This window comes from Strigops habroptila, chromosome 11 (assembly GCF_004027225.2).
Source record: "Strigops habroptila isolate Jane chromosome 11, bStrHab1.2.pri, whole genome shotgun sequence".
Lineage (NCBI taxonomy): Eukaryota > Metazoa > Chordata > Aves > Psittaciformes > Psittacidae > Strigops > Strigops habroptila.
The window spans coordinates 33,790,876-33,812,163 of record NC_046360.1 but is presented as its reverse complement, the minus strand read 5'-3'; the positions used below and the strand labels follow the sequence as shown (position 1 = coordinate 33,812,163).

The 21,288-nt window shown below is 45.0% G+C and overlaps 1 protein-coding gene across 1 annotated transcript in view; it reads left to right on the top strand.

The window, feature by feature from the left end:
• The first annotated feature begins 692 nt into the window (after window positions 1-692).
• SYNPR (synaptoporin) overlaps window positions 693-21,288 on the top strand; it is a 110,365-nt gene continuing 89,769 nt past the window's right edge. Inside the window, exons 1-2 of the mRNA XM_030501286.1 lie at window positions 693-795; window positions 905-970. Of these exons, the coding sequence (XP_030357146.1) occupies window positions 778-795; window positions 905-970 (84 nt within the window). The 5' untranslated portion in view covers window positions 693-777. The remainder of the gene's footprint in view (window positions 796-904; window positions 971-21,288) is intronic.

Below are 21,288 nucleotides of genomic sequence, written 5' to 3'. Positions count from 1 at the left end.
CACTGGTGTCCTGCTGGTGGCACAGCTGGTTGTCAGGGTGGCAGTTCACTTGAACATGTGAGTGTTTGCAGAGCTGGGAACTGAATCGAGTTGCTGGATGTGTGCTGTTATACAGGGTGATGGGTTTGTGCCCTCTGCACTTTGCTGGGGCAGGACCTGGCTCCATCACAAAACCCTCATGGTGATGCTTGAACACCGTGAGGAACTGGAAATGCTGTCAGCAAGTGAGGGCAGCACAAGTGTGGATGGACACAGGGAGCTTCTGCTCCAGCCAGGCTGTGCCAGCCGGGATGTGTTATAATTTATTAAGGCTATGATGGGGGAAAAAAGGCCCAAACAACAGTAAGACAGAAAATGGTCTGCTGTCAAGCAAATGCTACAGAAGCAAGAGGAGGGAGTGCTCGGAGACCAGCGTAGCCGAGCTACAGCCCTGCTGCCGCCGACCCCGGCGAGGGCGAGCGGGGCACGAAGGACGCGATGCAACGTGGTGCCATCCCCATCGCTGCTGCTGCCACGGAAACGTTACCGGTTCCTCCGCAGGCGGTGCGGGAGCCAGTTCGTTCTCATCTTGTTTTTCGCTTTCCTTTTCCTTCCTGCCCCGGAATAAAACAATCATTTAACCCCAGATTAATGCCGGTTTAAGAAGCGGCGGGCGCGGTCCGGGGCGGTGCGGGGTGTGCGGGGCTCCGCCCGGCTGCTCCGCCCGGCGTGCTCGGGGGCGGCTCCGCTCCGCCCGGCTCCGCTCGGCTCCGCTCGGCTCCGCGGGGCTGCGGCGCCATGGAGGCGGTGGACCAGGTGCGCGGAGCCCCGCGGGCGGGATGCGGGGGGGAAGCGGCCGGGATGGAGTGGGGGGTGCGCGGAGCGGGCAGCGGGCGCGGTGCTGACTCGCTGTCTCTGCCCTCAGCTCGCCTCCGCGGGCACTTTCCGCGTGGTGAAGGAGCCGCTGGCCTTCCTCAGGGTGCTCGAGTGGGTGAGTCCCGAAAGGGGGGTCGGGCAGCGCTTCGGCCGCGGGTGGGTTTGGGGGGGGATATCCCCGAAGTGCGCTCCGCGGAACAGGTGGGAAAAGGTTGGGATTGGGGCTGGGATAGGGGCTGGGGGCTTGGGCTGGGGGTTAATATCCTCCAGTGATGTAGCCGGGTGGGTTTGGTGCTCTGTTTGTGTGTGTCGTCCGCCACCCCCCTCCATGCTTGCACTGGATATAAACCATTTATTCTCTTTTAAACGGGGAGGGGGCAGGAGGGAATAATCCTCATTATGCATTTAGCAAACTTGTCTCTGGGCTGAGCCGTGAAGGAGGCAGATAATTGGTTTGCGGAGCAATGTCACTGTTTGTTGTTCTGATGCTCATTCGTAGTGAAGTCTGCAGGTCAAATGACATTCATCGCCAGTAGGTCTGCGTGAGGAGAGAGCTTCTCTGAACGGAAAGTTCAGAACATGTCATGGAGGATTAATCACATTCCCCTAACGCTGGCTGGCTGGGGAATTATGTAAGCCGTGTATTTTGGGGGTGAGTCTCCGTGTGGGTGCGTTTATCCACGTTCCACCCGCTGCGAGGGGCTGGTTTGGTGCTGGGGGCAACTGCTAACTCCAGACCTCATCCCTGCCCATGGTCAGCAGCTCCTCTTCACTGCTGGGCACCTCAAAGCACCAGGTCTGGTGGAGCTGGGTGATGGGGATATGGTGGTGCCATGGGCTTGGGATGAGATGGCCCCACAGCGGGGTGACCTGCATGTGGAGCATGGACAAGGTATCTTGTGTTCCTAACCCAGAGCTCCCCCAAACCCACCTGGTGATGCTGCTGCCTCAAGGAATCAGGACATCCAGGGATTGAGCCCAGACACTGGTCTAAGGGTGCTTCAGCCACTCTGCAGCACTTGCCACGGGGCAGAAGAATGGGGCGCAAAGCTATTTCTATGGCAAATAAGTGCTGGGAGTGTGGAATTTTGGCTATCTGCCCTATGTCTGGTGGTGGTTGGGAAGCGATCTCCTCTGGGAAGGGCTTTGGGCCAGGGGGTGCAGGTTGTGTCTTTGAGGAAACTGTTCCCTGTGGTGCATTGGCACCCCCAGGACAGTAAGCGGGAACTCCTCTCTTGGCAGTTTCCTACGTCTGTAACTTCTTCCAATGGCCGAATATAAAAGCTGCTGTTGTCATGGTTGAAAGCCACATGTAGAACTCTTCTGGCTGCTCTATCCGCACGTTGCCTGTTTGTATACATATGATTGCACATGCGGCTGTATGTAATCAGCTCTGCTGCCATGGCTGGGGTGTGTCAGTCCCTGGCGATAAGGGAATGCAGGAGAAGGGTGCAGAGTGTGTCAACACTGAAGATGGTCTGAGAAATTACTTTTTCCCCTTTTGACATCTATGTGTAAGTAGAAATAAGCATATTTTGGTGTGTGATATCTTGGAGTGTGGAAGACTTGGTTTTCTGTTGTTTGTGTTTGGTTTTTTATATTCTTGAAAGGCTTTTTGGATTACCCACATTCCAGCTCCATTCTCTTCACCTTGTTGCTTCCATCTTCCTTCTTTTACCATGCCTACCAACTGCTACCCATCTCTCTTTACCATCTCATTTCAATTAAGTGCCCATCTCTCTCTCCCTCAGGCTCCTTTTATCCCCCTAATTATCATTTTAAACCTTAAAAGGCCACATGCTCCAGCTGATTCTGCATCCACTTCCACATTCTCCCGGCAGCCTCACAGCCCTCGGTGTGCTTGATCGGTACAGTCAGATTACACTTCTTAACACCTCCCACTTGAGTCCTAGATTGCATCTGCAAAGAAATAAAGTTCATAGCCCAGCTGGTGATGCGGTGATTCAGGGTGCTGGGTGGCTCTCATGCTTGGAGGGAGGCTTGTGCTGTTGCAGCACAGACAGCAGAGGTATGGGGGTTCCTCAGAGAGATTGGTGGTGTGGAGATGTTGTACACCAAAAATGTCCTCAGCTAGTCCAGCCCTGAATCTGCACTCTCATCTTTTGGGCAATGTGGGTAGGCCTATGGTGGCTCAGGGGTCAGCATGTCTTTATTCATAAGCCTCTTGTACAATGGTACTGATGGAATCTGTGTATTAATGAGTGCAAACATGGGCAAGTCTGGAGGTAGCTGAGGTGGCAGCAGGTTTCTTAGGTGGGAAAATGTATCTGTTGCAGAATTATTCTATAGGTGTGCAAATTCCAGTTTACCTGCAGTCTGGCTCAGGCATGGATCTCTGTCTTGGGAGCAAGGACTTTATCTGACCTTCTTCGATCTTCTGCTTTGGCTGTCACCTAACACCCTGAGAGAAGATGCTGAGATAAGACTGATTCTTCTCAATATTCACAGCACTGTGGTACGTTTTTGTTGGTATTTCCCATGTACTTTGAACTCTTATTTTCAGCCAAGAAATTGCATTTAGAAGCCATTAAGAGACGACATTGTCTCAGGCTCAGGAAAGGTTAAGAGAAAGAAGGAGAAAAGAAAAAGTAACTGGTAGCAATTAAGCAAGAGTTGCATTTTTTGAACTCTAGCTTGGTAATACACTGTGTACTTGGAGTATGTGAATCAAGATCTGGGCTTGGAAAACTGCACACACAGCTGTACAAGATAGACCTGAATTTTTCCAGCTTTGAATCATGGCATGTACCAGGGGCAGGAAAAAGCTATTTAAAAGCTGTGTTTGTTCTTGCTCCTCTTTATTCCCTTGGCTGTTACTCCACAGATCTTTGCATGAGAAGAGGGTGTCCTGAAGCTTATTTCTCATGGTAATCTGCTGTGGCACTACAACCAGTTGCAATGTCACAAACACTATTACAACTTCACTTGAGAAGCAACTCTCCTACACACGCACCTGACGATAATGAGTAAGGAAAGATGAAAGAGAAGAAATGTGTTTATTTGTCTCCCTGGATTAATTTCTGTGAATCTCTGGATGTGTTTAGATGGTTTTTATTTGGGTTCACAAACAGTGAGCAAGACAAGGAAGTTTATGCAGTCGTTGCCTCTTTGAAGCCCTACAAAAGAAATGAAACTAAAAGCAGGGTTCTGCTCATTGCAGTGGTGTGTGTATGAGCTACCTCATGTGCCGTTTTACCCAAGTATTCGTCTGGAAATGGAAACTTTGTGTCACTAGGCTGAGCTTTGTAATTACTTCTGCTACTTTGTTGCAGTGCTTTGCTACAAACAACTTTCCTTCTGCAAAGCAGCATGCCGTTTGTCCCGTTTCACCATATAACAACAGGAGTTGCAGTGCTGTCTGTCCATCACATCTTTCCCCGCAGTCCTTCGTAACTAGCGTAGATGCAGAAATTCCACCACCTTGCAAGTTGGGAGGTGCTGTGGTTGCTTTGCTGACTTGAAATGTTCTTTTCATTAAGGCTTTTCTTTCAATATGAGTTTCAATGCTGTTTTACAATGCCTTTCAACAAGCTCCCTGCTCTGCCAGCTCGCAGCCCTGTCTAGGGGTGTTTTGGGCACAAAGACCATACAACTAGTTCAGTCTTAAGCCAGTGCCCTGTTTGTATCAGGGCAGAGGTGAGTTGTTTGTGTTGTAGGACAAATCTTGCGAATGCTGGGGCTTGGATAACTTTGAAGTGGACATTAGGATGTTCAGTGAACCCAAATGTGTCTGAGAAGTTGCTTTACATCTTGCCTTTGTGCAGAAAAAGACATTTCAGGCCTTGCATTACTCCAGATCGTCACTGCTGATGAGCATCTTCATGGGATGCACCATAGATTACCACAGCAGTGCAGGGCAACTGGAAAACAAACTCCTGCACAGCAGTGCAGGGCAACTGGAAAACAAACTCCCAATCATTTCTGGTGGAAGCTGGAGAAAGGACTTGCAAAGCTATTTGGAAATGTGTGTGTACACGGACCAAGCTAACCTTGCTTTGCTTCCTTGTCTGCATGATGTGATTGTTTGACTGGCTGCTGCCAGCCTGGCCAGAGTCAAACTTGCTTTGGTTGTACTGATTCTGAGACAGTTAGCAGCCTTTGCAGTGCAAACAGATGTGTGTTTGAAAGGCAAAGGGAATCAGTCTTGAAAGACTGATAACAAGTCTTGTCTTTTGTCCTAATGTTGATTGCTCATCTGGCCATGGAGCACTTCTGTTGGATTATATTTGTATGCATATGAATGGACATAAGTAGCTGCATGCTTTCAAGTGTGTCCTAGAAAAGCCTTGGTATCTTGAGATGCTGAAAATAAGCGGGGGGTGGGGGGTGTGGATATTAAGAAGGTAACGCTTGCATGAAGCATGTGTGATTAGTAGTTTGCTCCGTACAGTGTATTATGGGCCTGAGATATTTTTATAGTTGCTTGAGACTCTTCATCACATTTGCTTGTGTGTGTCTGGCTTTTGCTTAACCAGAAGGCTGCCGTCTACTCTGGCATGGGCAGAGACTTCAGGAGGTGGAGCAGGGTAACCTTGCTAAAGCTTCATGCTCTTCACTGATGTGGGGCTGGAAGAGTTGAGTGTTTGATCTTCTCAACCCTCATCTTGGAAGAAAAGCTTTAATGAAAAGAATATTTCTCTCTGCTTGCTGATGTTGCTTATGCAATGCCAGGATCAGATGCTGCATTTAGTGTTAGATCCACCTATCTCGATGTTTAAGGCACACAAACATGTAAAAACTCTACTGTCATTTTTTGATGTCTGCCTTGGGGTGTAGGTACCTAGCTGTTCTTGAAAACCTGGTGCTAGGTACTACTTCCAAGATCTTGTATGTGTAGTTTTGGGTCAATGAAACATGTGCCACTTAATCAAAAAATGTAAATCCATTTCTATGGTATTTTAATATTAGAAAGGTAATAACCATGTAGCTAACCCTTCTCTGTAAGCTGTCATTAATTGGATGATTTCTTATAGGCAGCTTAGCATAATGCATGCAAAATACACTGCAGCTCTCTACAGACAAAAACTGCTTCAGTGAAACAAGGGGATGTGAGCATCCAAGAGACCTGAGTCCTCCGGACTGGCCTTACCAGCCCTTGCCATTGCACCTACAACTTCTAAACACATATTGGGGCATCAGTAATGTGCAGGCAGGAACTCTGCTGGAAAAGTTATTTTTATTAGGAAGGAGTGGGAGGTGGATTTTGCCATTTCCCGTCGCACACAATAGAACTTGATGTCTAAAATCTGAGAAGTTTTTGTAGTCTTGCTGAAGCCACATGTGAGAGCCATGTGCCACTCTGTCAGAGGGACTGGGACAGAGGCAGCAGCAGCAATAACAGTGTCTACATGGTATTTTACCTTGTGGTTATAAAGCCTCAACTTCTGGGAGTTTCGTGATTCTGAAACCTCTGGCTTTGATAAAACCATATGCCATTGGATCAGGGTAGCAGAAGAAGGATGGAAGACCTAAAGACTGAAAACCCAGAACTCAAGTGAAAGAGCCGAAAGTCTGTCTTGTGATACCATGGCTTTATGCAGACTGCAGAGCACTGGCTGTTCTGTATGCTCCTCACATGCTTATTTATCTGTGTGCAGATCTTGTTGGAAACTGAGAACAGTGCTAATCTTGTCCCATCCAAACGTTGCTGTTAAATGGTACAAACGCTGGTATAGGCGAGGAGGGAAGGAGAAAGGTCAGCAATGCCTGACCACATTGCAGATAAATGACATCTTTCGTCTGGAAAGTGCCTACCATTTTCCACTGAGGCTCACTTTGTGATTGCAGAAGAGTTGATTTTAAAAGGGCACCTAATGATTCCTTTAAATCCTGCTGATTCTCTAGCAGCCCAGAGTGGGACCTGGTATAAAACAGTTATGTAGGATTAGTGCATATAGTTGTGATACAGTGCTACAGGAGGCAGGTTTTTTGGGGGTTATGTCCTGCTTCTGTGGAAATCCCTGGATGAAACTGGTAAAACGTCCTCATGGTGAGCTGTTTTGATGGCTGGTGTTATCCAAGTGTGGCTGTTTGAAGCAGTAGGAATAGAGACGAGGAGAGAGACTCATTAATGCTAAATTTGATTATATATGCAAACCAGGTTTCTGTGAAAGGAAGAACAAAAATGATCTGACTTTCAAACTAGCAAGAAGATGCATGGAGATAGAGGGCTCAGCGATTAGACAATACACGGTTAAAGTCTCCTTGCCAATTTTTATGAGGGAGATGTTTCAGTCATCACTCCTGTAAATCAGCATCTGCATAATTGGAGCCGCGGGTAAAAGCCCTGCATGTTGACATCTCTGGATTCAGATGTTGCAGTTGGGGGAGGACAGGATTTGAGGTGCTTGTGATAAAACCCTTTCATTCACTATGAGGGTGCTGAGGCGCTGGCACAGGGTGCCCAGAGAAGCTGTGGCTGCCCCATCCCTGGCAGTGTTCAAGGCCAGGTTGGACGGGGCTTGGAGCAACCTTGTCTAGTGGAAGGTGTCCCTGCCCATGGCAGGGGGTTGGAACTGGATGAGCTTTGAGGTCCCTTCCAACCCAAACCATGATATAACTGTGGCCCCCAAGTTAACTTGGATTCATGGCACTGCATGTGAACGAAGGGGTGGGAGACCTGCACTCTAATTGAAGTCTCCACCCTGCTCTGGAGAGAGGGCCTCCTCTTGATACAGGAGGAGAGAGGCAGAAAGCAGGTAATGCTGGGCTCTGCACAGGGATGGCAATAGAAGGCAAAGTGCTGAGGCCTCAACTCTGCAAGCACAGCTTTCTCCTTTGGCACCAAGTAAAAGTGGTTAAGTAATGTTGTGGTCCTGGGGTGCAGCGTGGAAAAGAGCACTTGGCCGCCTGTCTGCCTGTCCAGCCTGGCAACTGCCCAAAGGGGTCTTAATGGCTTTTACTCTCAGGGGGGATCTGCAAAGTGCTGTAAGGAACATGATGGAAAGGAACATGCAGTGTGGAGGTGCTGCTTTTAAGGTGTTTGTTCAAAGTGGCATATGTACTGCAAAGTGTGGCATAGTTGCTAAGGTGACAGCTTGCTTGATTTTTGGCAAAAGCAAAAGAATACTGAATATAGACAAACTATAAGCTTTTGCTTTGTTTAGTTTGCACAGTTTCATCTTCAGGCCATTGTAAAGACTTCTTGGGTTTGTCTTTGGAAGCAGTGTTTTCCCATTCAGAATGCTTCACTCCATTAGGAAATCTAATGTTGCTCCCCATTCTTAAGGAAATGCTTAAATTGCATAAAATGATGGGAGTTTCAATGATTATAACTGTACATACAAATTATGGCATTGAAAGGGTTTGGTAAATGGCATTCATGCAAGTAAGGAAGTACTCTCTAAGAACCTTTTATATAAACAACAAACATTAGGTATCTCCTCATTAGCAGCCTATGGATGTAGGCACATCCCTGAGTGCACAGCCCAGAGGATTTTTGCATGTAGTATTTGCATGCATTTGCAAAGTGCTCCAACCTACACTGAAATGCATGGTGAGGTGAGAACTCCTGTCAGTCAGACTCAAAGGCTGGCTGTGGTGAGAGGGTGTGAAGTCCAGGCAGGGAATCCAGCATCAGACAGTGTGGTTACTGCCATGGTTGAGTATTTTCATAATGCTGCTAGAGGAGAAGGATCAGCAGAGGATTAGACTGACGTGGCCCCTCAAGAGAGGGGGGTTTTCCACGTAAGCAGCCATCTGTGGCATGAAGTAATGTTATGGGCCTCAGTGTGGAGAGGAAAGAAGAAAGATTTCGCAACCCTCATGCCGACTTTGGTCCTTCAAGCAGTGGGGTACGTGCATAATCCAAGAGAAATGGCCAGGAAAGGCTGAAGTTACATGCATATGGCCCTTTGTTATTTTACTTTACCTTTCTTTGTGGTGTTCTAATGGATAGATAAATGTGTTTCTCTGAACGAGCTGTTCTGTCTGTGCCTTTTCCAAAATGCCTTAGCATCTGGGAAGAAGACCGTGTTAGAGGCAGAGCCTGTGGGAGACGATGAGCTAATGCTGTGGGGAGCAGCAAGTGCTGCAGTCTGGAGCTTGGGATAAAAGTTGTGGGGAGCTCTGTGGGCTCCTGTTACCAGACAAGTGCTGGTGAAGATTTCTCAGCTCCAGTTTGGCAGTGCCATTGCAAGGCAGAAATTAGCAAGGGTATTTTCAGAGTGGTCAGATCATGAAGCCCTACATAGGGGGCTTTTGCTGGGGGATTAGGGATGTCTTTTTGCTAAGAAGACCCCAGTGAGCATCCTGGGCTCTGACATCTGTAGTCTCCTGTTTCTCTGTGTTAAGGAAGTGGAAGAAATACTGTAGAGCAGGAAGATTTCAATAATAATTATACATTATCAGATGAGAGGGGTATAGTCCCAGCACTACTGTCAGAAATAAATCTGATTTGACTGTCTTGCAAAACTCTCAATCTGTCAACTTGATCTTTATTCCATGAGAAATACCAGACCTGCTCATACAGCCTGACTGAAGTGCTCATGAACCTGAAGCATTGAGGGTGAAATTCTGCCCAGAAAGAAATGCTACCTAACATTGGCAAGATTGTAGATACATCAGGAAGTAATTTATAGTAATAGCTCTTCAGTAACTCTTTGAATTTCAAAAAGAATTTTGTTGTGTCTGTCCTCAGTCTTCACTTTTCCTGATGTTAATTCTCTGCTCTCCTGTGTTATTTCTCAAGAGATGCCTCAGCTCAAATCTCTTGGCACTTGCACTGTTGGGTGCATGTTTGATACTGCTTTTGCAGACCTTCCTAATATTAGGCGAAAAGCCTGTGTGGCACCCCAAATAGTACTATAGAAGTAGGAAAATCTTCCTTGCCAGGTTCCCAAAAGTCAAGGAGATGAGTGGCTTCTTTGTTCATCATCCCTGATGTGGGTCTTATTATGGCCTATGGCTGTCTTCAGCATCCAAGTCAAAATACCCCAGGATGTCAGGAAATATCTTACAATTTAATGAGCAAATTTGATCCTTTCTTGAACTTTTTGAAGAACAGTCTTCTCCCTGGCTGTGTGCTGGAGGTATGCTTGAAGTAACACTAGTTCCCCATCTACGTGCAAGTTTAAAACCATATAGTTGCTTACCCCTGCTACTCCTCATGCAGAGGCTGTGTTGCACACAAAACCCCACTGCTCTGCATCAGTTTTTTTACCCCATTTAGAACAGCCTTCATGTGGAGAAAGTGGTGGCTGGGAGCGGTTGAACATGCAAAGGTCACATTTCCCTGCTGGGACTCTGAGGGGAAATGCCGGTGGGTGCCTATTGTTCCCAACCACATGGGGTTAGGTTTGATACTGGAAATCGGCTTATGACTGCAGAATAAATATATTGCAATAATTATCCTTTGGAGTTGAGTAGTTTCTCCAAGTGCTTTTATAGAGACTGTGCTTGAAAGGCAAAGCAAGCGTGGGATTCCCCCACCGCCAAATCCAGCAGCCGATAAATCCGGCAGAGCTCTCCTGATTGCCATCTCCAAGGGCAGTCAGCATGCTGGAGTGGAATTAGGTCCCAGTTTGAAAGAATACGCCTGCCAAAAAATTAAACAATGGATGCCTTCCTGTTTAATTTTAACATTTTAATTAAATTCTTTGCTGCTGTGCACCTTTGATCTCAGTGAGCTGATATACGTGCAGTCTGCTGTTGAGTCGTAGCAGTGATTTGCTCTAATCTTGCAAGCAGACGTAAGGATGCGTTTGAGTGTGGATGAAAGTGCAAAAGCTGCGCTGCCAAGTACATCGCAAGCTGACTTTTCCAACTGGTGACCAAATGCATGTGTGCAGAGAGATTACTCATGAGTATGGCTCAATAGAGCTGCTTTCTGAACATATTCTCTCCCTATTTTTAATCTACTTCTGTGAATGGTGCTGCAAGAAGAGTTTGCTTGATGGAATTGCTCATTGAGAGGGTTGAAGCCAGGAGCTGAGATTTTATTGCTAAACAAGTTCAGTTTCAAGTCGGATAATTAATAAAGGTTGATCCTTTAGAGAGCTTAAGCAGTGCTGTGTAGCGTTGACTGGGCACAGCTATTGATTAGTCCCATCCAAGTGCCCAGCCCTAGAGCATTTAGTTGCTGGTTTTCTATGCAGCTGTGCAAAATGTGGGTACCGAGCAGCATGTAGCCAAGCAGCCCCACCACAGCTGATCTCTAAATGTGTGGAAAAGTCTTCAGATAAAGACATGGTTACACATTGTTTCCCATGCAGTGTTGGTGGATTGGCTTCAATGATGATGGGAGGAGGTAGCTAGCTGGGAGCAGGCTGTATTTTCATGGCAGTGAAAGGTGTTAGAGTGAGTTTCCTTGTGTATTATAGCCCAGGGCAGGTGACAGAGGAGTGTGTGGAGCATTTGCCCCTTGTAATTTGGGCTGTACCAAGATGTCATTGTTGCATCAATAAGAGCCATTGGTAGAGCTGATTTTGGAAAAAATTATTTTACTTGAGGGAAAAATAATTTTCAATCTAAATTTCCATTGAAAGCTGGCATTCTGGCGAGATCACAGAATCATAGAACGGTTTGGATTGGAAGGGACCTTAAAGATCACCTACTTCCAACCCCCTGCCATGGGCAGGGACACCTTCCACTAGACCAGATTGGTCCAGCCTGGCCTTGAACACTGCCAGGGATGGGGCAGCCACAGCTTCTCTGTGCATATTGTGTGTCTATCCTTTTTTTTTTTTTCTTTCTTTTGGTCAAACATGGAGTTTTTCAGAGGCAGCACAGTCCATTTAGCAGAGAGTCATTGAGCTGCCTTCATAAGCCTCCTTGTTTTGCCGTGTTGGCTCCGTGGGCTGTGCGCGCTCCCACTGTTGCCTTGCAGCCTGTCACTCGTGGCAGGCAGCTCTGCAGAAAGGGCACCCGTTCCAGCACAAAATCTGTGCCTGTCCAGATTGCGTGGCCCTGGCAGGCAGCAGGAGCTGGCTTCGCAGTGGGCTGACATATGCAGGGGACACTGGGTGTGCCACAGGGCAAAGCCTCCCGCCGCCGCCGCCGCCACCGCGCGCGTTATGGCGCTTCCCGGGGAGGGATGATGCTGTGAAAATGAGCTCCTTGCCTGAGGTCCTGCACGGCCCGGCAGCACTCCCCACTGCGAGGACCAAGTGCTGTCACTGCTTTTTTTTCCCTTTTTCTTTTTCTCATGCCATTCATCATGGTTTTTGCAGCAGAACGACAGCAACAGGAGATCACGATAGGGCTCAGGTCTCAGGGTAGAAGCTAATCAACATAGCTTTTGTTGCTGAGGAGTTAACTAGAACAGTTCTTTCTGCCATATACCATGGCTCATTCATTTATAAAAATAGTTTTCCATCTTTTGATTTATGTGCTCATTAGTGCTGGCCACCCATGGGTGCAGAGTTGGTTGTTAATGAAGCTGAAGAGCTCTGACAGAGCTGATAAATGGGTTTTTTGTGCAGCTTAGTCCCCCCCAAAGTAGTGACTCAGCAATGATCAGACATCTTTCATGGGACAAACAGTTCCAAGCTATTCCCAACTGGCAATAAAACCTGCTTGTCATTGGGCTGCCAGGAGGTAGGGTTTGAGTACCCCACATCTGTATTTCTTCTACACAGAGAGATTGCTAAGCATGTCCTGGGTGTTAGGACAAAAGTACTCTTGCTTGGTTTAAAAGAGATGATTATTTTTTTCCTGGGGATTTTTACACTCCACCCCGTGATGCGCTTTGGGATGCATTCAGCTTTCTCTTCTGAATAGGGCTCCAGATGATGGAAATAAATTATCATAAATTAGAATAGATTGCACTCTTCAGCATCTCTACATCTGTCATTATGTTTCTTTAACAGTTCAGTTTAACATTTATACACACTCTGACAGCAGCTACTGGTGTGTATGCTATAAATATTGGCTTGGAGAAGACATTAATGGAGTTTAGGTAAACGTTTGATGCCGCTGAGATTCTGTTCCATATGGTGGTACGCAGCGAAATCGGATTCGACATGCCATGTATAGCGCTCATGTGTTTCCTATAGACTGGCCTCTTAGAGTTTCATCAGCTTACTGCGTCATTAAGAAAGCACAGGTGCCTTCAGAGAGGAAAGTGAGCTTCTTGCAGCCTAATCTGGTTTTTACCACCTGTATTCTTTGTTTAAAGCCAACGTGTGAAGTGTATGGATAGGAAGGGCTGAGGGAAAAGAGACATCTTGCAGGAGCATTCATCAGGTCCTAGGCAACAAGCTGTGGGAGCTTTCTGCTTTGAATACGTGTGAAGAAAACCCATGGGATTTTCTGGCCAAGATGCCATTTCATTAGACAGTAACTAACAGGCAAAATCTTAACATGTTGGCTGGTCATGGCTTCTAAACCTGAAATTTGTGACTCAACCCCTGACGAAACTGTCACCAAAACCACTTGTGAGAGCGTGCCTTCAGGGTTTGAGGACTCTGACTTGGAGGAGGACAAATAGCCAAGACCATCATGGCAAGAAGCTGGAAGAAATATATTCTGGTCCTTTGTATTCCTTCCATAGTTCAACAGGATTTGGATGTCTCCCACAATTTAATTTCATTTTTATCTTGTTGGTTTGGGTTTTCTTTATCTTGTTTTGCTAATTGCAATGCCTTGATTAGGGTAGACTGATGATGTGGTTGCCTCCTCTGCAGTATTTCTCTGATTTAGGTCATAGAATCATAGAATGGTTTAGGTTGGACCATAACAACCATAAGATCATCTAGTTCCAGCCCCTTGCTATGGGCAGGGACACTTTCCACTAGACAAGGTTGCTCCAAGCCCCATCCAACCTGGGCTTGAACACTGCCAGGGATGGAGCATTCACAACTTCCTTGGGCAGCCTGTTCCAGTGCCTTACCACTCTCACAGTGAAGAATTGCTCTCTTGCATCTAACCTGACTGTCTCCTGTTTAGGTTTGAATTTACTCTGCTTTCAAGCTAGCGTGAGGGTAAGCAGTGTGTTGTCCGGCTCAGAACTGCAGAAGGGCAGTTGGGCTACAGCAGCAGGGCAACCCAGTCTCTGTGCCTGATGTGGGGCCCTGGGAAACATCTGGCTCACAGCAGCCCCAGGGCACATCTGTAGCAGAGAGGAGAGAGGCTGCTTCATTTGCCCCTATGTGATGCAATGTAAGTAATGAAGTAACCATAATGTACAAACTGGCTCAAAACAGGGCAGTCCAAAGAGAAAGTGCTCTTCACACTGTAAATTGCTAAAGGTCTTTATGATGCCAGTGAATTAAAAATCAGAGAAGAAAAAACCCTCCAGTGCTGCAAGTTCAAGACGCATCTTTTAAAAGCTGCTGGTGGGAAGGGGAAGAGATAACTTATCTGAATGGAAATGTATTTAAACTGTGTCTTGTACAGTTCTGGGTTACAGCAAAGAAAACAGTGTATTCCCTGTTGCATAGACTGAATGGGTGTCTGTGATAATGTTAGTCATTTTGATCTGAATCATTAGTGAAATTTAAAGAGCTTTGCAGGTTATTTCTTTTAAAAGAAGTTGTTTCAGGTCTTCTGGTGATGAACTCACATTTATTCACACTGGAGGTACAGAGGAGCCTGATGCACCTCTATGTCCAGCAAGGCACAAGGCATCCACAGCCTCCTTCCCCCCAGCTGGGCAGGACCCCCTCTCTTACCCTTCCTCAAGTTTTCAGGTTTTATTGCTGTTCTGACTGCTTTTGTGGTGGTTCTGCCTCAACTTCCCTCTTCTTTCTGCCTCCTGCAGGAAAAAATGCTTTGCAAAACCATTAGCAGAATCCTTCTGCCCAAAGCAAAATCTTGCCCATGATTTTCCTTTGAAAAGCTAGTTGTCTCTGAGCTTGAGGCTGGCATTTATGTCTCTAGAATGATGCTATAAAGGAACTAAACTGTATTTAAAGAAAGGCAGCCTTTACATTCACCTGATATTAAAGACATTTTAGCCCAGTCAGTAAGATTTCACGGTGAGCCTTGATCTAGCAAGAAACCCTTCAGCCTTCTCGAAGCTGAAAGAGAAGCTGCATTCCAGGGAGCAATTTCAAAGCAATGAAACTCTGTTATTGTCATTTGTTGTATTTCTTTTCTGCATCTTTTGGCCTGGACACTCTGGGTGCATCCTCTACCATGTAGCTGTGACAGGCATAGGTTTCTCTTTGATGTCCTCAAGTAAGCATGCTGGATTGGAGAAGGAATGTGCAGCAGGAAGAATTTCATATGAACAGTCTGCATTGGATCACTTGTCATGAGAATATCTCCCTGAATTATTTAATTCGTTGCATTTTTTAATTTAGCTTTGATCTAGACTGTAAAGATACTCTTGGGTGGAGGGGAGAGAAAAGAGCCCTTATTCCAAGTGTTTTTTTCAGTTTGTTTCCAAATATACGTGCTGATCTCTTAGGAAATGGGCCTATGTTCTTCTTTTTCATTAAATCTGCCAGGTTTTAGCTTTCCCATATGACTGACGTTCATAAATCCCAAATCTATTTCTTCTAGTAAAGAAGAAATAAATCCCAAATCTATGTCTCCATAGTAAACCTGGAGATGACGCATTCCCAGTTCCTAGTGTCACCTGTACCTGGCTGAAAGGCCCTTCAGGGTAGGACGGGAGGAAAGGCACATTTCTTGCACTCCAATCAGTGCTGGATCTCTGCGTTTAAAAATATCACAAGTGAAAAACATGGATGTGAGTCATACAGAAACCACCCTTCATAGCTAAGAGAGAACAAATATCAGAAAAATACATTCTTCAGATGTTTTCTCCTCCTGAGAGGGAGCCACATCTAAGATTTGTTTGAAGTATTCAATCATAAACATCAGTCCCCCACTGTCAGAGTGACCACTGGATACAGGAGACGCCTATTAAATGTTAATAGCTAATACTGTGCCAGAGCTACATCAGACATGAGAGTCTGAGTGAGCTTTGCATCAAGAGAAAAGGTGGAGGAGGCTGTGACTTCCTCTCGGGTCAAGATACTCCAGTGATCACAGTCTGCAGTAAATATCTCACTTATGGAAAGTTTGGTGCTTACTTTGGACCTAGATTTTCATCCACATCTAACACATCTGGTGTCATATTCCAGGACAGCATATCTGCATGCTTTTGGGGGAGTGAGCTCTTCCTTTTCAGTCATCCCTTTTGTGCCTCAGCAGTTGGGAGGCTGTGATTTTGTATCAGCTGGCATTAATGATATTTTGGAAGCAAATGTGTTCAAATGCATGTGCATTTCCCTGTGTTTTTACAAGATTAATATTTTAAAGGCTACTTAATAGAAAATTGCTGGAAATTATTTAGATCTGAGATATGCTGGAGAGATCAGAGAACCCCTATCAACTACTGAATTAGTAATGTTGAATTAGACATGAGAAAATCCTTTCCAATTTAAGTGGCTTTTCTCAGAACTTTTTACATGTTTAATATCTTCATTCATCCTTCTAATAATTGCTTGAATTTTGGCTCTCCCTGAGTATCCATGCAGATGTGCACAGTGCATACAGTTCAGGCCCTGATCCATTCAGCCAAGCCATACATCCCTGAGGAACATGAGGGAGCCCCAAAACCACTTTTCTCAGTGTACATTTTCAACCTGTGGATGCAGTGCAATGATTGAGCCCTTCATGGGTAATTTCATACCTGTATTTGAAAACTCTGGTTGTGCTGCTGTTTGAGAGAATGCAGAGCTTAGAATCATAGGACAGTCAGGGTTGGAAAGGACCTTAAGATTATCATGAGTGCTTTTCAGTGTAGGCTCTTCAGCATTATATTCCATGAGTCTTAAACTTAAAACTTTGAACTAGAAAGAACGTTTTGTGTCATATTTTGCAGGAATGCTCCCATGATGCTCTCCAGGGGGAATTACAAATATCGCATTTGGTTCTTCTTAACTCTTGGAGGGGGTCAGCCTCTCTCCAGTCCCCCTTGATAACAAGCTGCTGTGAGAGCTTAGCAGAGCAATGTGTGTCCTGGTCGCACCAGATGGATCTCATTTGTGTTGCTGTTCATAGTCATGATAGGCAGCAAATGGAATGGAGCCTGAGGCAGCACTTTGCTGCCTGAAGTTGATGTCTGATGAATTACGGAGATAAATAAGGCGAGAGTCTGCCTCTGAGAGTGCACATAAGTGTTAGGTGGCCCATGTTTGAAGAGACAATGTGAAATGAGCTTTCAAATATTTCCTTGAAGTTGTCTTAATTATTTCATTATAATGGTAACGAACAAAGCAGAAGAATCAATACTCCTAATTATTACATCTGAATGCAAGAGAAATTAGCCAGTGAACTCTCCCTTCTCTAGGGAGGATTAATCTTCCTATGCTCTATTTCAAATGTCTTCCAGAAAAATGAAAGGCTTATCACCTAGGAAACATGCGGTCCTAATCGCCCAGGTCTGGCACTTGGATTTACAGATGGTGAGGGGACTCTTAGTTGGTCTTCTGAAGCACAAAATTAGACAGTTTGGTTGTGTTTAACTGTTGGAGTTTTGTAGCTGAGTGATTTGAATGACAAACACTGGTGAGGCATGCACCACATGTCATCCACATACACCTTGGCTGGCTCTGGATGAGCTGGTGGACCTACTCAGCATCAAGCAGTGCCAGGTGGAGAGAATGGGTTGGATCCTAATGTGATGCTGCCAGTGGGGCAGTGCTAATGAGCTCAGCTTCTCAGCAGCGAAGTGCTGTATTGATGAGTCTATAATGCTTACAGAGCTATCGTGTTTACCTTTGCACTTTTGTACAATATATGCTTATTTGTTAGCTGTAAAACACTCCAAGAAGATATCATTTTGCTGTGGCCTGGTGACAAATAGCCATGAGATGTTTACAGGTGATCCTGGTGCGACTTGATCCTTCACTCTGGAATTAGTCACTGAATCGAAATGACAAAAATATTTCCTGCACACTAGGTGTAGTATGGCAATAAACTCTGGTTCTAGCTCCTTGCTGTTGACTTGCACCAAGCCAATGACATCTCGTGATACATCCTATTAGGTTCATTATAACAATTTCAAGCTGTGATGCAGATGTAAGATGATTTCAGATGAAGTTTTAAATGAATAAATTACTCTTTATATATAATATGCTTAACTCCCACCTGCCATCAGGTCTGACTTTCTTTAGATTTTGTAGTTTGTTGTCATGTGTTGTCCCAGTGGAAATCCAAGACTGGAAACACTAAGATGTGCTTCCCCAGAATACTATCATGTTTTTACCCAGGCAGGTCATACCCAGGAAGAGAAGGGTTAAGTTTATTCCTTGCCTTCAAACCCCACCTCAGTGTAAAGAAGACTCAGCAGCTAAAATATGAGGCCTAAATAAAAGGGAAAAAGGGCCATTTCTTTGCATAATGCTGAGGAAATCATCCTCAGAGTTCACAAACTGAGATGACAGCTCGCTGTAGGGAAAACTTCAGTCCATCATTATTTTGCATTTTTGGGTTGCGTTACTCATGGCAGTTTATTAATTAGTTTCTATTTTGCACTCTTTCTGAAACAACAAGATTTCAATTCATTATGTATCACCCTTGTACCTTTCTTCCTTCCCAAATTACTCTTTGCTTCATGGTCAGTTCCTGCCTTTCCTGGCTGTCGAGTTGATTAACTGGGTGATGCTGACTGGAGGGCATGAGATGGGCCACTGATGCACCACCTGATTATGTGGCCATGGAAACCCCCAGAGGTAAGACCTCTGTTATCAAAAGAAATCGGGATTTTCTGCCAACTAATGGTTGGCAGAGCTTGCACTAATGCTAGATTCTGCTGGATGATGCAGTATGGAAGCCAATTAGCCTTTGCTGATAAGCTAGGCTTTGATTAAGCTTTTCCAGGCTTTCTCATCACGAGAAACATGTATTACTCATTGAACATGCAAATGCATTTGCAGTGTGTAATTGCAAGATTCTCTAAAGGAGTGACCTATTTTAAACAGGGCTTTTGTTTCACTCTTATTCCTTCGCTGCGCTTACCAACTCGGTCACACAGTTCAATTCAGCAAACGTAATTGACTGGTTTTAGGAGTTAAAATATCCTGTTGTTGAACGTTTTATGCTTCAAATACTGAATATAATGAAGGCCACTGCGGTGGGTACGTAAGATATCTACAGCCAGCCTGAAAGCCTTGCCCTTTGCAGCGAGCCTTTGGGAAGTAGTGTGCTGGCAGTGCTGTGATGTACAGCTTGAGCCAGTTTAAAAATGATCTTGTCCTGATGATGCTGAGAACAAACTCTTTTTCTGCATCCATAGGCAGGGATAACTTACCCTGCTAAATGTGCAGCTCATTGCACTTGATGGGAATTCACTTATTGATCCAATTAGCTCCTGACCTGTTTACAGGGTGATTGTGGATGAAATGATGTGATTAAAATTGATTATGGCTGTGTATCGTGTCTTTAATCTTGGACACTGGGGATTTGGGTATTATGGCATGCCTTCCGTAGATAATAATTGATTGTGAAGAGCATCACGAGTTAACATGTTTTCATGCTCCTTAGGGATACTTTTTCTGTGTTATATTCTCATTTATGGTGTTATGACAGCATCATGTTTCTTACCGAGTCACACATATTATGATAGTTTAGTCACTTTGTCTCAGAAATTGCATGAGCTTGTGTATCTGTGTCTATATAGGACAAGGGGTAATGGGTTTAAACTTAAACAGGGGAAGTTCAGGTTGGATATAAGGAAGAAGTTCTTTACTGTGAGGGTGGTGAGGCAGTGGAACAGGTTGCCCAGAGGAGTGGTAAATGCTCCATTCCTGGCAGTGTTCAAGGCCAGGTTCGACAGAGTGTTGGTCTAGTGTGAGGCCCATGCAGGGGGTTGGAACTAAGATGATCTTAAGGTCCTTTCCAACCCAAACCATTCTGTGATTCTATGTCCATTCGATGGTGCTTAAGAAAAAAGCCTACGAAAAGGAAACTTTGTTTCCAAGTGTAATTCATGGTTATAGTCGTTGAGTATAACAAAGGCATTCCTATAGATAGATACACATACTTCCTATTTGTGGGACCACATCTACTGCTGCTGCCACAGAGCCTCTGAGATGAAGTCTGGAGTCCATGAGCATTAGTGCTCATGGACTGCTGTGGCATTTTAGCAGTTTGAGGTATTTCGGTTTTGGGGTTTTTTTGGTTTGGTGGTTTTTGTTTTTTTTTTTTTTCACCTTTTTGGGGTTTTTTTGGGTAGCAGGAACCAAGGGTTTGACCCTTACAGAAAACTGTGTTTGAGAGCCATCATATATATACTCCTACAGGAGTATTCTTGTGTGTGATACAGGCTTTATCCCTTTTGCAGGTGATGATTGATGACTTCAGTTTCCTATACTTTAGCACTGGGGCTGATGGGTTCAAGAAATGGTTGATAGGAAAGTTTATGTAGAGCTTGGGCAACTTTCACTTGTGGGGCTCTTGCTAAGCCAGCTCCCTCTGTTAATCACGTGGATGCTCCCAGGGTTTCAGCTAATGATCACAGAACAGATTTCTCTTCTTGCTCTAAAGTCATGTGTTTACCCTCTTCCAAATCAGCAGTTTTCAAGTGTCCTACTGGAAATTTGGCCTAAAATAGCCTGAACACTTCTGCTTTATTCTCATCGCCAGCTTTCATGCATGTACTCAGGCTCCAGCGCAGCCACAGTCTAAACTTGTGCCCCATTGATTCCTTTATTTAAATCAGATTCCATCTATGGTAGGAATTTTGCAAGGGAACGTTCTAGGGCTGATGTCTGAGTGTGACTATCTCAATTATAATTGCAATTCTACAGCATTTAGGCTTTAAAAGAATTTTCGTAGAATCTTAAGAATTGTAAATCTTTCCCATTCTATCAATAGTAACTGCAAACTTGAGCATATGCAGCAAAAGGCAGGGAGGCAAATCATTGAGCTAGAGAGAGAACACAAGTGCCTTTTTCATCTGAGGAAAATTAGCAGAAAGGAGACAACTTCCAGCAAACTGTGGCTTCCGATCCACAAGCTGATAAAATCTGCATATTAGTCACAAGTTATTTTTCCAGATTTCTAGTTCATTCTGTTTTCTTTAATTAAAGATGCTGAAATTCTCTTGCAGTCCTTTCAGTCTCTGTTTCATAACTAGTATACTTGGTAGGGGGAGAAAAACCAAACTCAAAGCCATCACCACCACCATTATTATAGCTCACATCTGGCAGGTTGTGATTTGGTTTTGTTTCAACCAGCAAAGATGCCAAGCTGGATTTTATTTCGGAGCAAATCTAAGGAAGAGTGATTTCTATTAGTTGGACCACATTCTGTAAAAATTAGGGTTTTTTTTTTTTTCCCAAAAAGAAGGCATTATTTTATGACAAAATCCCCCATAAGATTAGATTATTAAATCCAAACCCTTTACTGCATGGGTTTTGTGCTCAGCATCCCAGCACATCCAGTGTTGGCACATGTTATGCCAGCATGGAAAGAGGTAGCTATTCTGAGTCTTTGCAGTGGTGGATGTGTTGTCTG